The 17,926-nt window shown below is 41.6% G+C and overlaps 1 protein-coding gene and 1 long non-coding RNA gene across 5 annotated transcripts in view; one reads left to right on the top strand and one right to left on the bottom strand.

Annotated features, from left to right (window-relative positions):
• LOC121862906 (complement factor H-like) overlaps positions 1-2,108 on the top strand; it is a 31,109-nt gene extending 29,001 nt beyond the window's left edge. For all 4 annotated transcript variants that reach the window (XM_042361317.1, XM_042361315.1, XM_042361316.1 and 1 more), the window contains one exon: positions 28-2,108. In XM_042361317.1, the coding sequence (XP_042217251.1) occupies positions 28-221 (194 nt within the window). In that variant the 3' untranslated portion in view covers positions 222-2,108. The remainder of the gene's footprint in view (positions 1-27) is intronic.
• LOC121862907 lies at positions 174-17,531 on the bottom strand. The gene is made up of 3 exons (XR_006088293.1): positions 17,444-17,531; positions 16,864-16,919; positions 174-261 (listed from the first exon to the last, which is right to left on the bottom strand). It is a non-coding gene; the product is annotated as an uncharacterized LOC121862907 (long non-coding RNA).
• Positions 17,532-17,926: the final 395 nt, after the last annotated feature.

Below are 17,926 nucleotides of genomic sequence, written 5' to 3'. Positions count from 1 at the left end.
GTACTAACACTGTATGCCCCCCTACAGGCTCCCAGGCATGCACGTATCCTGGCATCATCATCTCGGGCACCATGAGCTCCGTCAAGTTCTACTACCCCATCGAGGACAGCATCACCTATAACTGTAGCTCCCAGTTTGTGCTCCACGGCGAGAAGACCATCACTTGTCTGGAGGGTGGCAGGTGGTCTGCTCCTGTGCCATCCTGTTTACCGCGGCCCTGATTGATAGACCTTCCTTCCTGCTCTACCGCCTCTCACGGCCCTGACCAAAGATAGATAGATATACATAGTGCATTGTGAACCTCCATCACTAGTATAAATACATATACTTGGCTTGTGCAAAAGGCTGAATATTGTTTGTTTGCATGATGGATGAAAAAGAACCACATTTATTACTGGCCCTAGAAAATAGTAACTAACACTATGGTGTATATTTTAGACTTACCGACAACGTAAGAGTTAAGAGGCAGCCACATTTTCGACATGAACCATATTTAATGTTTCCCGAACATTCACCTGAGATTTGAGTATGTGAAGTTTGATAATACTGTTGGCGATATGAGATTATATTTAGAATAAGAATGAACTATAGAAGATACACTTGGAAATAAGTTTGTGTTGTGGGGTCAAGGTGTGGGTGAGGAGCTGGTGCGGTGTAAGACATGGCCATAGGTATTATGTGACGTATTCAGTACTATTTGCAACATATTTCTTACTCTCTTATTAACTATTTTGTTCTCAGATACCGTATGTTATGTTATTGATCCAAAAATAACGCAATTACTATATATAAACTTAAAAAAAGGGATATTCCCGTCAAAATATTTACCAGTAGGTGATTAGCGAAGTCCCGGCTGTAACTCATAATAGAGAACGTGTGTTAAAATGATCTTCCTGGACTTATCTATCCGCTACACCTTTAAGTTTCTATATGTGTGAGACGTCATATGAAAATATTGATGTGAACTAAAAACATTAACTTTTTATTTAATTTTATAGTTTTTTTCCATTACTGACTATATCTAATATTTCTTGACATGACTGCCACGTATTACTGTTAGTTAAATATTGAAACTAGCTTATGATAAAGGGAAACTTTCAACTGAAACACGATTTAATATTATTAGAAAGAAAAGAAAAAAAGATTGGCCACTTGACATATGAAATCGAACACTAAATCATAAGATAGGTATTTGGTGGTGACGTATTGGCAGCAAATCAATGGTCGCACCAAGAGAATTCATAACCATTAATCACTATAACCAAGAGGATCTAGTGCCATTATCCACCATTCTTAAGAGGCTCTAGTGCCATTATCCACCATACCTAAGAGGATCTAGAAAGGTACCATTTATCGCCACAATGTTCTGTTGGAAGTATAAACTGGTAGATCTGTTTATATTATTATTAAATTACGTGAAGGTGACAAATAAGAAGGTACAATACTACCCTATTCATTGATAGATATAAATATTAGTAAAATGGGTGAATGATAACTCTTAGAATATAAGATTTGTTCTCCAGGTTGTATTAGAAGCTAGAATGGACGGTCTACTATACAGAGTTGGTTCACACATCTGTTGTACAGTATACTCTTAGCCTAGTTATATATATATATATATATATATATATATATATATATATATATATATATATATATATATATATATATATATATATATATATATATATATATACACATACATACTGCGATGACAATTTTCTTCAGTATGCGAGACTTACATCATGATATATGCTTGTGTTTTTATTCAGTCTGCTGTAGCTATAGATAGAGTGTGTACTGTACATACCAAATGAGCATTAGCCTTATCACTACAATACTGGGCCCAGGTTCTCATTGATTCCTACGTTAAGTCTTCGCCCCTAAGTGATTATGTGAGACTGTATCTTAAGTGGCTCAATCTACGAGTAACTTCGACACGAAGATGGAGGCCCAGGGGCCGGATACTCAAAAGTATTTACATTATTGTATTTCCCAGTTAACTCTGTAAGTCGATCCTTGAGGTTGTCAGGACCTTTGGAGCTCCTGTAACGGGATAAACCCCGACATAGTGTGTGTATTTCCAGATTGTATAAAGAGTATATGCCTTCCAATCTATGATAATCCTCATGAACGCTGATTTCAATGGAAAATAATATTAAAAGATAAAATATAATCCAATAAGAATTATTTTATAAACTTAAGCTGTGTTTGTTTTAGCAGGCAAGATGGAGCTGGTCGATGTATATTTAAAGCATCAAGCTTTGTGACTGAAATAAGGTACCGAGGCCATTTGGACCCTCTTAATATACTGTAAGTGATGAACAATTGTTGAGGTTCTACATATTTCCTCAGTGAAATTTTGTAGCTGGTGAGGAATTAGACACCTTTTTAGGTTAGAGAACGTAGTGGTCACATAGGCTTTACCGACTCTCACCTAATTTGTATTATTATTTTGTACTTTTCATAATATTTTTATTATAAAATAAGCTACTAGTTTCTTGAATCATTTAGTAGTGATTATGAAGTTTTTAATTGCAAATTGTACATATATTTGTATTTTAAGTTAAGTTGTAATCATTGTGTGAAATATACAGTAATAGTTTTGTTTAGTTTGTGAATAATAGTTAAGAAGTTTAAATAAAGTCATTGAGCTGCATTTTTCTTGACAGACGTCCTCAAATCAGTGAACTTTGTCCTAACATCACAAACATCTCTTGGTACTCGAAGGCCACCAGGGTTGGCCTTTTAAGGCTATATTGGTGTTTTCAGGAGCTTGCTGACCTTAAACAAAATTCATGTAGGCCATGGGTGGTGTGACTGAGGCATGGGTGATGTAACAAAGGACTCGACTTCCTGCTGCCCCTGGGGGCGCCAGAGACGGTGAACCGCCTCAGGAAGCGTCCGCCAGTCACCCTGGGGACGCCCAAGATCACAACCGTCCTTCTGTGATACCTTTTTACATTTCGTGACATTGAATCATAACAGCCATTCCTCTGACCACCCTTAAAAGTGAGAGATCTTCCGGTAACTCTTCACAGTCCGTTTGGTTCTTAATTTTTTGAATAACTTGGCATCGTCCGCCATAATAAGGTGCTATAACGTTGGGTCCTTATTAGCCTCGTTAAAAGCACAATATGCACAGGTAAATTATATAAATATACCAATCACTGTCCTGGTATACAAGTACTGTTAATGTAAAGTATAATTATACTATGCACTGTACCGTTGCATATACAGTACTGACCCCAGGTAGATGCTGTATTAACTTAAGCCTTGAAGTAACCACAACAGAAAACTCAATTAAAACATTTTCTACTGTATATCTATACATATGTATCCGTCTCCCCACCCATCTATACATATGTATCTCTACCTATTTATATAATATATACAGTATATATATATATATATATATATATATATATATATATATATATATATATATATATATATATATATATATAGATATATATTACTCATCTATCTATTATTAATCAGCAGTAACAGCCCAGTAAGGTAATTACCGCATTATTGTTGTCCAGGAAGTAATTCGACTGCAGTATATATTTCCAGGTAAGGTTTTCTGAGTTAAACGTTATATTAATTTGAAAAGTATTGTATTATTTTTAGATAAAACTAGTTGTGTTACTAGGATTTAATATTTTTTTATGATATAATTGAGTATATCAGAAATGTTGGGGAGTTGGCAAAGTATTTGACAAAGTTGTATCCGAAGCCGAAGGATTTGGAACAGTATTCGTGTTTATATTTAGCTTTTTCTGCAAAACATTTCTTTATTTACAATTTCTTATTATTCTTATAGAACGAGATAACTTAATTTGCCTTAAATTTATATTAAAATATGTATGTATGACAAAGGTTGGATTTTTTTAAAAGTTTTTCCAATTCGTATAGAATTGTTGGCTGGAGAGAGGAAGGTGTTGTGAACAAGGTAGGTACAGTACCTACCTTGGTTGTGAAAACTTGGCCATTTAAACACAGGACGGGGATGCTGCCAGTCGTTACTCTTACCCGCTGTACAGTACTTCATACATTAAGGTTATTTATTGTTGATTGGATCATTGTAATTTATAATATACTGAAGAGCGCATTTCCGGAAATTATTGTAGGGATCTGTCACTGTAACAATGAGGAAATTGTTTGGTAGTTTGAGGAGCTTTGTCACTTATTACCACAAGTGAGTTTACTATACTGTAGTACCAAGATAAAGTAAAGTTTAGTTACGTACTGTACTGTAGAGGAATTGTGGTGTAACTTAATTGGCCTCCAATACTATGCTGTTTGGATTATGCTTTCATTTAAAGAAGTTAGGGTAAATTTTTACTTTCGGACAACACGAGAATCTTAAGAATTTTATCTGTGTAATCAAAGTTTAGACTCTTCTAAGACACTTTAGCAATGAGACAACACCCTCATTGGATGCTTGTTACGGGCGGGAGTTCTTAATCACTTTCATTACTCTTAACTACCCGGGTTAATGAGGCCAGCTGAGGTTGCATGACCCGGATAATGAGCTGAGGTCAAGGCTAAAGTAAAGACTATTATTATGCCCCCACACACTCATCATTCTGTCACTATGTAACTTGCTGACAAAACCCATGACCCTTCTGGCTTTTACGCCCTTAATGCATGAGTCATAAAGGCAAGCATGAACTCCGCATGCTTCCCTGTTGGGCGCTGTAAACGCTTCTGCGCTTCACCTTGCACAGGATGTAAGGGGGTGCCCAATAAACTAGCCCCCTCGGGGGCAATCTAAATCTATGGTGTGGGTCAACCCGCTTAGAGGAGGGAGTCATTAGCTTGTGTATACCAGAATGTTATCGTTTTTAGCTTAATACGAAGTAGGGGGGGGGACGCGGCCTGGTATACACAAGGCTGAAAGACTGACAACATTAACTGCTTATATGAAAGGGCACAGGTTAAAAACGTTCACCTGATGTATGTAAGGGTTAAAAACGTTCACCTGTCTAGAATAGATCAAGATTACACACGTTGTTAAAAACATCCACACAAACACACGCACATACACATTGGATAAACACACTAATACAAAGTTACACACACACACACACTCACTCTAATTCACCTAAAAATAAATATATTATAATCTTAACATTATTAATACTGTATCATCTCATAAATAACGTTCATCACAAATGTTTTAGTCTTAAAAGTTATTTAACTAAATATTTATTATAAGTATTTCTTACTCGTAAGACTTTCTTTTCTTTACAGAGGAGAATCAGTTGGTTGTGTTAGTTACTGTTGTGTAGGAGAGGAAGACCAGGTTGCTGCATCAGTGGTCGTCATCGTGGACAGTACTGCACCTCCTTATTCATTGAAAGTTTGTTATATAGTTAATTTAATTCTGTTCACATGACCTTTGTAACTGTGATCTAGGGCGGTCAATCCCATCTGCTAAACACTGTTGGCTAATACTGGGCATGTACTGGCTCTGTTACACACTGTTGGCTAATACTGGGCATGTACTGGCTCTGTTACACACTGTTGGCATGTACGGTCTTCAGGATGTATCTGTATCAGCACCTGTATTGGTCAAGTACAGTACTGTAGTCACAAATGAGCTCATACTCGGTGCCATCACAACATATTGTTCCAACAGTTTACAATTCGGTACAAAAAAGTTTACCCTCAGTTTTTTGGACTTGTGGCATCAACCTTAAGTTGCGACCCCTTGTTGGGCGGGCGTCTGCTAGTTATGAACACCAGTGCTACCGTTTGACGGTAAATCGTCTGTTAGACGGTAAAAAAATAAGTCGATGGCGTAGTCGGTAGACCGTGACGTCACTACCGACCCGTCGGAAAAATACCGAAATTGAGGTCATTTTATTTAATTTCCTTCATTTATAATAAATAGTTTAGTAATATTGCTTTTTGAAGAGTTGGCACTAAGAACACAGATAGTCATTTCGTCCTGTTCCATGTTTGAGTTCCAGGGGCAGATCCAGGAATATGACTGAGGCTACATTACCACCACCACCAGATGACAGGAGGCTACATTACCACCACCACCACCACCAGATGACTGAGGCTACATCACCACCACCACCAGATGACAGAAAGCTACATCACCACCAGATGACAGGAGGCTACATCACAACCACCATTAGATAACAGATGGCTACATCACCACTACCATCAGATGACAGGAGGCTACATCACCACCACCATCAGATGACAGGAGGCTATATCACCACCACCTCCACCAGTTGACAGGAGGTTAAATCACCACCACCAGATAACAGAAGGCTACATTACTACCACCACCATCAGGTGACAGGAGGCTATATTTACCACCACCAAATGTCTGAGGCACCACCACCACCAGATGACTGAGGCTACTTTACCACCAACAACACCAGGTGACTGAGGTTACATCACCACCACCAACACCAGATGACTGAGGTTACATTTCCAACACCAGATGACTGAGGCTACACCACCACCAGATGGCAGGAGGCTACAGCACCACCAACAACACCAGATGACTGAGGCTATATTATCACCAACACCACCAGATGACTGAGGCTACATTACCACCACCAACACCAGGTGACTGTGGCTACATTACCATCACCAGATGACTGAGGCTACACCACCACCAGATGACTGAGGCTATATTACCACCACCAACACCAGGTGACTGTGGCTACATTACCATCACCAACACCAGATGATTCAGGCATCACCACCAGATGGCAGGGGGCTACATCATCACCATCATCACCACCACCAGACAACACCAAAAGATGATTGAATTATTTTTTAAATAGATCCTGATATTGTTATTTGGGAGCTTCTATAGTATGCAGTCTACAGAGCTGGAGCTTCTATAGTATGCAATCTACAGAGCTGGAGCTTCTATAATATGTGGTCTACAGAGCTGGAGCTTCTATAGTATGCACTCTACAGAGCTGGAGCTTCTATAGTATGCAATCTACAGAGCTGGAGCTTCTATAATATGTGGTCTACAGAGCTGGAGCTTCTATAGTATGCAGTCTACCGAGCTTCTACAGAGCTGGAGCTTCTATATGTGGTCTACAGAGCTGGAGCTTCTATAGTATGCAGTCTACAGAGCTGGAGCTTCTATAGTATGCAATCTACAGAGCTGGAGCTTCTATAATATGTGGTCTACAGAGCTGGAGCTTCTATAGTATGCAGTCTACCGAGCTGGGGTTGTCTCTACCGGGATATTTACACTAAAGCACCCATTAACATAACGTAACCTAGGTTAAGTTAGGTTCATGGATGCTACAGTGTAAATATCCTGGTAGAAACAATTACAGCTCGGTAGACCACATACTATAGTAGCACCAGCTCTGTAGACCACATACTACAGTAGCACCAGCTCTGTAGACCACATACTATAGTAGCACCAGCTCTGTAGACCACATACTATAGTAGCACCAGCTCTGTAGACCACATACTATACAGGCTACCATAGCACCAGGCCTCTGGTTAACCGCTATGCCGCGCAGCACCGTGCCTGGCATCCACATACCAGGCAGCACCAGCCTGCAGACCACATACGCATAGCAGCACCAGCCTGGCAGAACGCCACAGCCACAGCAGCATCAGCCTGCAGACCACATACCGCAGTAGCACCAGCTCTGCATCACATACCATAGCAGCACCAGCTTCCCCAGACCACATACCGCTGGGCAGGCACCCACAGCCTGTACCACATACTGACACAGCAGCACCAGCCCGCAGACCACACATATTGCCAGAAACCAGCTCTGCAGAACGCACATATGCGTAGCATCAGTTTCAGACCACATACCACAGTAGCACCAGCTCTGCAGACCGCTACACGGTAGCAACCAGCCTGGGCAGACCCAGCAGCTGCAGAAAGACCGCCCCAGAGACCACATACCATAGTAGCACCAGCTCTTTCAGACCACACACAGTACATCAGTTTGCAGACCACATACTATAGTGCAAACGCAGACCACATACCAGGTAGCACTGTAGCCTCTGCACATCACATATTACAGCATCAGCTCTGCAGACCATACTACAGTAAAACGCCTGTAGACCACATACCATAAGTAGCACCAGCTCTGGTATCCATACTACAGCAGCACCCAGCTCTTGTGACCACACATCACAGCAGCAATTGCGCTCTGCAGACCATGGTTACAGCAGCACTGGCCTGCAGACCCACATACCATAGCAGCACCAGCCCAGACCGCCATACCATAGTAGCACCTTCAGCTCTGTGTGAATCATATACTGGCCAGTAAAGCAACGGGCTCAGACCAGCGAGCACCAAGGTGTAGCACCAAGCTCTGTTACAGACCACATATCGCCACAGCAGCACCAGCCCTGTAGACCACATACTATAGGCTCAGCTCTGTATCACATACTATGTGCAGCACCAGTTCTGCAGACCACATACCATAGTGCACCAGCTCTGTAGACTGCTGATACTATAGTGCAATCTGCCTAGTATCCACATACTACAGTAGCACCAGTTCTGCAGACCACATATTACAGTAGCACCAGCTCATAGGACCACACATGCTGCACCAGCTCTGTAGAACGCACATTATAGTAATTCAGCTCTGCAGACCATATACCACAGTAGCAATTGTGCTCCCAGACCACATTACTATAGTAGCAACAGCTCTAGAATCTCACATACTGCAGCAGCACTGGTAGCCTTGCAGACCACACTGGCAGTAGCAATCTGTGTTCTGTAGACCACATGTAGCAACCCAGCCTGTTAGACCATTGATAACAGGCAATCAGCCTGTAGACCACATAATGGCACCAGCCTGGTACCACACACAGTAGCACCAGCCCTGTAGACCACACATACAGTAGCACCAGCTCTGTGTAATCATACCAGCAGGTAGCACCCAGCCTAGGACCACATACCACAGTAGCACCCAGTTCAGACCCATACAGCAGTGCAACAGCTCATAGACCAGCATGCATTGAGGTAGCACCAGCTCTAGACTACATACACAGAAAATTAAACAGACCACATACTACAGTAGCACCAGCTCTAGACCACATACCACAGTAGCACCAAGCAGACCACATACTAGCAGCACAGTTCTGTAGACCACATATTACAGTAGCACCAGCCTGTTAGACCACATGATTACAGTAGCACCAGCCAGACTACATACTACAGTAGCACACCAGTTTGGTAGACCACATACTACAGTAAGCACCAGTTTCTAGAGACCACACCAAGGTAGCACTACAGCCTGTACCACATACTACAGTAGCAACGGGGACCACATATTACAGTAGCACCAGCTCTGTTGTATCACATACTATAGTAGCACTGTGCTCTGAAATCACACAGAAAACAGCTCTTGCAGACCACATACCACAGTAGCACCAGTTCCAGAGACCACATATGCAGTAATCTGGGCCTGTTAGACCTCACATACAGTAGTAATTCAGCTCTTAGAATACATACCACAGCACCAGCTCTGTAGCATCACATACCACAGCAACAAGTCGGTAGGTCTCACATATTGCTGGGTAGCACCGCTCTTGGGTGGTATCTACATACTATAGTAAAGCACCAGTTCTGTATCCACATACTGCTGTGCAGCACTAGTTCTGTAGACCATATATTATGGTAGCACCAGCTCTGTTAGGACGTATACAGTAGTAGCAATTGTGCTCTAGACCACATACTACAGTGGCACCCCAGCTCTGTATCTACATACTACAGTATAATTTAGCCTGTAGACCACATATTACAGTAGCACCAGCTCTAGAGACCACATACTATAGTAGTAACCAGCTCTGTACTGCTTATACCATGAGCAATTTCAGTTCTAGACCTGGTATATTACAGTAGTAACTAGCTCTATAGACCACATACTATAGTAGCACCAGCTCTGGCAATCGGCTATACCAGTAATTCAAGTAGACTCACTTATTGGCTTAGTAGCAATTCAGCTCTGTGTGATCCACAATTGAATTCCAGTTTGCAGGGATCTAATATACCGCGTAGCACCAGTTCTGTGGTGCACCAGCTCTGGAGACCACATACTACAGTAAAATTTATGTGGACCACATATTACAGTAGCACCAGCCCTAGACCACATAATGAAGTTGATATAAACATATATATATATATATATATATATATATATATATACATATATATATATATATATATATATATATATATATATATATATATATATATATATATATATACACACTAGCAGAAACATGTATATGATAGACCACGTTGTTCATTGAGTCATTTATTTGATCAGATTTAATTTGTATTTGTTTATTTTTTGTACATACTGATATTTGTTTATTGTTTGTTTGTTAATATATCTGTAATTATAACTACTGCATGTATTTCAACATACCCCATAGTAATGAGGTGATGATTTTGGGATCTATTTTGGACCTGTAATAAAAGAGAAAACGGGAAATATCTACTTTCCGGAAGTCCAGTGGATGTTGTTTTACCTGCCACTATTGAGGCCCGAGTTCGAGTCCTGTATTTATTTTTCTGTTTTTAGTTTTTTATGTTATGGTGCAATATTTTCGCTGTATTATACCCAAAAGTTAATCAAAAGTGAAAAATGCAATTTGACATTTGTAGGTATTATTAACGTATATTCATGTTCGGAGCTTGAATGCTTCAATGAAGCATCAAAATGATTCAATGAAGCTTGACGTCACCAACCTTCATATATATAGAGTCTCGACCAACCTGTTTTCGCCCCATTTTTCACCGACCATCACCATCTACTGGCTGCAGCTGACAGGCAGGTAAGTCGAGCTGCCCCACACCCTAGTCTCCCATTACGTGTAATGTTTTTCCCCGACTGTCTACAGTCAAAATGGCCAAGAGTATGGTTATTCGGTGTTTAATTACTAAAATTATGGCGTAATAAATGCTGAAAGAGAAAAAACGCCGCCGTTGTTGCAGTTCACGGTCGCGGTCGTATCCCCAAGATTCACTGGGCTGGGCGTCAACTCACTTTGCAGCTTAAACAAATATATTAATATGGTTTAGTATTATATAGTGTTTCAACCAGTAATTTTAATGTTTTGACAACATATCCGCCAAACGAGCTTGGCATGTATTTAGTTAATTAAAGCACAATAACCAGATTTATAGGTTACTGTATTATTAATTAAACATTTTCTCTTGCTTGCCCAACCCACTTTTTGGCGGTTCATAAATCAATAATGACGCATTTCCTCAAACGTCCATCACCACTGAATTCAGCATTAAAAACTGCGCCGCAATGATCAGGTTTAACAAAAATATAACATTTTTGACAATTAAGTTATCTTTTTACTGGCTAGTTCTTTGTTTACATTTTTAAACAGAGTTGAAACAGAATTTTTTACCGGCCAATAGAGGAGCCAAGGAGGCAGAGGGAGGTGAGGAGGAGAGAGGGAGCCGGGAAGGAGAAGGAGGTGAGGTAGGGAGCTGGGTGAGTGAGGGGGAGGTGGGAGGTGGTGAGCCAAGGAGGAGGAGGCAGGGAGCCAAGGAGAGGACAGGAGCCAAGGAGGTGAGGGGAGGAAGCCATGGCGAGGCAGGAGGTGAGAGCTGAGCAAGGAGGCAGGAGGAGGCTAGGCGGGCGAGGTGAGGTAGGGGGAGCCGAGGAGGCGGAGGGTGAGGTAGGAGCCATGAGAGGCGAGGAGGAGAGGGAGCCGGGCGGCGAGGTGAGGTGAGGTAGGGAGCCGGGCAGTGGAGGTGGAGAGCCGGGCAAGCAGTGAGGTAGGGAGCCGGGCGAGGTGAGGAGGCAGTGTGGAGGTAAGGTAAGGGGAGCGAGCCAGCCAGCCGGGTGAGGTAGGGAGCGACCAGCCGGGTGAGGTGAGGTAAGGTAAGGTGAGGTAGGGAGCCAAGCGAGAGCCGGCGGAGGGCGAGACGTTACAGAAGGTCGAGGTGTTCCAGAATACATTATATCGTATATTAAATAAAGTAACGTTAAGGGTTCCTGGTATTTAAAAGTGGACAAACCATGGATTTTACCATCGGAAAAAACATTGCTCAACAACCAAAACTAACGTAACGTAACGTAACCCAATAACGTAACCTAACTAACCTAGAGGTTCGTTGGTTGTCTACTTGTAAAAAACCCGGGTTCCTAAAACTAAATGTTAAGATGTATATAAAGACAGTTTAAATGTATTAGAATAAGGCTCGCCATCTAATTAACCTCTGGAAAATGTTAAATTGTTTGGCTCACCTGAAGATTCATCCCCAGCTTATTTCAGCTGAAGATCAACTTAACCTTAGTCAATCTACGTACAATGTGCTGGTGAATTTTTTTCGATCAAGGAATGGCTACAGATCCATAACCAGTACAAAGCTCTGTTATTGGCTGGTACAACTGTACAGTGTGGGCAGACCACGAGTGAAGCCATATCACACACAACAATATTCCTTGAGGTAAATTTTAACGTTGTGTGTGAAGGTGTGGGTGGTGGCCTATTATGTGTTATTTAATGTTTTGTAAGGGTGTGGGTGGGTGTGGCTTGTTGGTAGTCGTTTAACCTTCGTGAGTGGCTTGTGGTGTCGTTTAATGTTTTGTAGGTGGGTTTGGCTTATTGTGGTCATTTAACGTTTTGAGAGGATGTGGGATGTTGTAACCTTGTTTGGGGGGCTCTGGTGGTGTCTGGGATAGGGTTGTGTGTTCACATAAGAAGGAATTGCACGAGGTGGGCAGGTGGTTGTGGTGAAGATTGTCATTAAAACCAAGTGTAATCTAGCTGTCGAGGGGACACTTAAGGGGGCATGAGGGAGGGAGGAGGGAGGGAAAGAAGGAAGGTCTAGGAAGTGAGCTGTAGTAAACTGTGTACAGATAGTGCATGAAACAGTGTAGAGATGTGTAGTACAGTATAGTGTAGCAGTACTGTATTGGTGAGACGTAATTTGAGTAAACCGATGGGGAGGTAATGATTTATGTAAAATGTTGGGACAGTTTAGGTCCATGTGGTCTAATGGTAGAAGTATATATTAACATTCATTCTACATAAATAGAAACTTAAACATGTTGCAGGTGACAGCTGATGTACGAAAAAGCCAATGGAGAACTGACTGAACTTTGAGCAAGATTTAACAAGGCATGTTACTTCAGCCTCATCAGTTAAGTTACTTGTATATCTTAGCAATTATGGTCATCCCATAAACCACTCAACACTGTGCTCCTACACTGGGCAATGGAGGGTGTGTGTGGGCTGACGGAGGCATTGGAGGGCTGTGGTGGACTGACTAGACATTGATATTAGAGTAAAATTAATATTAGTTGTAGTGACAGTATATATATACAGGACTACATGCCTATTAATCAGAGAAAATTGTAGTAGTATAGGAGTAAATATAGCAAGTAAAGCAAGTTGTTGTAGGTGGGTTTCAACTAACATAACTCTTACTAATCCAACTTAACCAGCCTAACTTAGATTAAACATAACTAACCTAGACTTGACCAAATCAGTAATAAGGTATCTATTATACAGTAAATATATTGGGTAAAAAATATTTTAAGAACATCAATTTAAACTATTGTATTATCCACTTAAGTTAACTGATCATGAACTGAAAAAGTTTATTTTGAATTTAGATAAAATTGAGACGTGTAAATTATAAAAATATAACTTGTGTACAGTTAGGGACAGCTTGAGAACTGTACATGTGACCTAATTGTACATGGAAATTGTTTGTTTAATGTCTATTCTACAGTAAATACAACTTTAAACATGTTGCAGGTGACAGCTGATGTACGTGAAGGCCAATGGATAAGTGACAGAACCTTGAGCAAGATTTAACAAGCAGCACGTTACTTCAGCCTCATCAGTTAAGTTACTTGTGTATCTTAGCTAGTATGGTCATCCGATAAATCACTCAACACTGTGTGATGGAGGGCTCTGGAGGACGGTGTGTGATGGAGGGCTCTGGAGGACGGTGTGTGATGGAGGGCTCTGGAGGACGGTGTGTGATGGAGGGCCTGGAGGACGGTGTGATGGAGGGCTCTGGAGGACGGTGTGTGATGGAGGGCTCTGGAGGACGGTGTGTGATGGAGGGCTCTGGAGGACGGTGTGTGATGGAGGGCTCTGGAGGACGGTGTGTGATGGAGGGCTCTGGAGGACGGTGTGATGGAGGGGGTTCTGGAGGACGGTGTGTGTGATGGAGGGCTCTGGAGGACGGTGTGTGATGGAGGGCTCTGATGGGACGGTGTGTGATGGAGGGCTCTGGAGGAGGGTGTGTGATGGAGGGCTCTGGAGGACGGTGTGTGTGATGGAGGCTCTGGAGGTGGGTGTGTGATGGAGGGCTCTCTGGAGGATGGTGTGATGGAGGGCTCTGGAGGATGGTGTGATGGAGGGCTCTGGAGGTGGTGTGATGGAGGGCTCTGGAGGTGGTGTGTGATGGAGGGCTCTGGAGGCATGGTGTGTGATGGAGGGCCTGGAGGTGTGGTGTGTGATGGAGGCTCTGAGGCATGGTGTGTGTGATGGAGGGCTCTGGAGGTATGGTGTGTGATGGAGGGCTCTGGAGGTAGGTGTGTGATGGAGGGCTCTGGAGGTATGGGTGTGTGATGGAGGGCTCTGGAGGAGGGTGATGGAGGGCTCTGGAGGAGGTGTGTGATGGAGGCCCTGGAGGGTGTGTGATGGAGGGCTCTGGAGCTGGAGGGCTCTGGAGGACTCTGGAGGACACTGTTGAAGGGCTCTGAAGGACTGTGTGTTGGAGGGCGCTGGAGGGCTGTGTTGGAGGGCTGTGGAGGATACTGTTTTGGAGGGCTCTGGAGGAGGAGTGTGTGTGTGTGTTGGAGGGCTCTGGAGGAGTGTGTGTGTGTTGGGGGCTCTGGAGGACTCTGTTGGAGGAATTGAGTGGACTGACTGTAGCGACTGATCTAGTAAAATTAATATTAGTTGTCGTGACAGTATAAATATATAGGACTACATGCCTATTGGTTATTAGAGAAAATTATTATTTGTATAGTAGTAAATAAAGCAAGTTGTTGTGGGTGAGTTTCAACTAACTTTACTAACTTAACCAGCCTAACTTAGATTAAACATAACTAACCTAGACTGAACCAAATCAGTAATAAGGTGTCTGTTACACAAAACCTTATTTTGTATATAACTTATTTAAAGTACTTTTAATTCTAACTATTTTATGAGCCACTTACGTTTACTGATCATGAATACATAAAGTTAATTTTAAAGTTAGATAAAATTGACTTTTGTAAATTGTTAAAATTTGATGACTTGTGTACAGTTTGAGTCGGTTTAAGTGCAGGTGGTCTAGTGGCAGAAGGATATTGTATGTCTAACCTTTATTCTACATAAATAACTAAATATATTGCAGGTGACAGATGATGTACTTGAAGGCCAACATAGAGGAAGTGACAGAACCAACCTTGAGCAAGATGTAACACATGTTAATTCAGCCTCCCCAGTTAAGTTAACTGTCTTTGTATGGTTAACCTAAAAACCACTGAATATAAGAATGAAAACGAGTGACTTGCTTTGTGAGAAGGGTTGGGAAGAAGGAACGTTGGGCAGTGGAGGGGCGCTCGTACGTTGGGCAGTGGAGGGGCGCTCGTACGTTGGGCAGTGGAGGGGCGCTCGTTGGGCAGTGGAGGGCGGGTTGGGCAGTGGAGGGGCCTGTACGTTGGGCAGTGGAGGGCGCTTCAGTGGAGGGGCAATGAGGAACGTTGGGCAGTGGAGGGGCACGTTGGGCAGTGGAGGGGCGCTCGTACGTTGGGCAGTGGAGGGGCGCTCGTACGTTGGGCAGTGGAGGGGCCTCGTACGTTGGGCACTGGAGGGCCCTTGTGCACGGGCGGCGGTGATGTGCTCATACAATGGTTAATAGTGAATGTTACAAATTTATCTGAGTAAAATGGCATGTACTGTGAAGGAATGTTGTGGATGGTGCCTGTGAGAAGACTGCTGCAGCCATAAGAGAGCAGGAAGGCTGGTGCTCACGTGTAAGGTGTTTTAGGAGGGTGCTCAAGTGTATGGGTATATAAGGATGCAAGACATTTTGGGGTAACTGTTGTGTATTGGTAATGATACATACATTAAAGTGATCAAAATTTTATTACAGGTAGTTGTACAAGATCGATGAACCAGATGTGAAAGCAAGATGGCCAGATGACCTCAGCGACTGTTCTGTACTGTCAACCATCCCACACCTTCATGACTACCACCTTAAGCACAAATTTATTTATACAATTAAGAAAAAATATTTAAAAGTACAGTAAAGTAACATTTAAGGACGTAGAAGTAAGCCTCGAGTCAAGCCACACAGATTAAAAAAGGTGGATATATTGTGTAATGGTTGGCACTTGTATCGAGAAAGAATATAATGTTGGCTCTCATTATACAATATATGTTCATAATCAAATAAACACTGAATAAATTTGATATCTTTTATACTCCGATTTAGGAAAAGTAGAATAATAATGATCTAGTAAACTGAAGGTGAAGTATATGGATCCTGTGATGCCAACATGATAGCCTATGTATATTTATCGCTAATGCCCATGTAGTGACCTATTGGGTGTGCAAAATCAAAACTAAACGGATGACCACAGGACTGTACCTACAGATGGCATTGTAATACATCATTTCGGTGTAGTTATAACAAGCTGTACATCACCAAAAATGCATCTTTATGGTGGTGTTAGATAATGACACCTCGGACGAAGGATTTTGACAACCTAAGAGACAACAAGTGTCTGTTCATTTTGAAATTCATCGGCCATGTCCGTAAAGATACGTTTTTGATTCTGTATACATACTATTATTTTGAAAGCAATGTATACATAGTACATGAAAGTAACGTACAGTAGGGATTTTACTTACGGGATGTTGACAATCTGGACACTGCACATCAATTGTTGAATGGAAGTCGGTTTTGTCTAAAATTTAGAAAAAAATCCTTGTAAAATTATTAATTTACTATGTGCAACACACAATGTAAATTAATTTAGTTGTACAAAAAGCTAAAGACTCTGAAATCCAATGGTCATGTTTAAAGTTGTAACATTTTGAAATGAAATAATTTGATATTTTGACCTGAAGTACAGTGGGTGTTGGTTGTACACTGTACAGTGTGTATCTCGCAAAACTGTCCTGGGGCCCAAACTCCAGCCTGGGACAGTTGTGAGAAGGGTGATGAACGGTGTAAACCTAGCAAATACCACACCCCTACCTACCTGCCCACACACCTGCCCAAAGGGTAGTAAATTAACAAGTGAATACTAAATCAGACTTGGTCAATTGGATAAATTTCGAAATACCCCCATACGGGTCTGTACTGTACCTGGTCAAAATTATTCACAAAGTACAAGACTTCCTTTATTAGATTAAACTAAATCTTCAGTAGGACCAAAACCTGTCATAAGATAGACAAAATCATTAAGGTCTAGTGTAATAAACTAACCATAAGCGGAGTCCATTGTGAACGTTGAATCGGGAAATACTCAATATACAGTATTATGTGAAATCGTGATGACGCTTCCATCAATGTATCTGCCGAGAAGAAATAATGGTGGTAATGTGTTTATCTCGAGATAAGAGAAAAATGTTATCTAGTGTGACGTAACCAACCATTGCTAGTTGTGATCTACACTAATACTAGATAATGGTTTTAATAATAGATAACCGTTTACTAGACGTTCAGGTAGTCTTATGTTAAGTACCTAGACAGAGCAGGTATAACAGAACAATAAGGCAATTTGACAAGTTCTTTTGTAATCTTTCTGTATCAAACTTCTGGACTATTATAATAAACTATATACAATTACTTAGTTTTTATGATTTTAAGTATATTAAAAGAAACGACAACTTTCTATTAAAATGTTAAGTATTGTTTAGGAATTTTTTATTTACTCTATCCCACTTCACAGTTCTCCTCCCGGCACCA

This window comes from Homarus americanus, unplaced genomic scaffold, assembly GCF_018991925.1.
Source record: "Homarus americanus isolate GMGI-L3 unplaced genomic scaffold, GMGI_Hamer_2.0 scaffold24922, whole genome shotgun sequence".
Taxonomy (NCBI): Eukaryota; Metazoa; Arthropoda; class Malacostraca; order Decapoda; family Nephropidae; genus Homarus; species Homarus americanus.
Note: the sequence above shows the minus strand (reverse complement) of the source record. Positions and strands in the feature narration are given on the sequence as shown.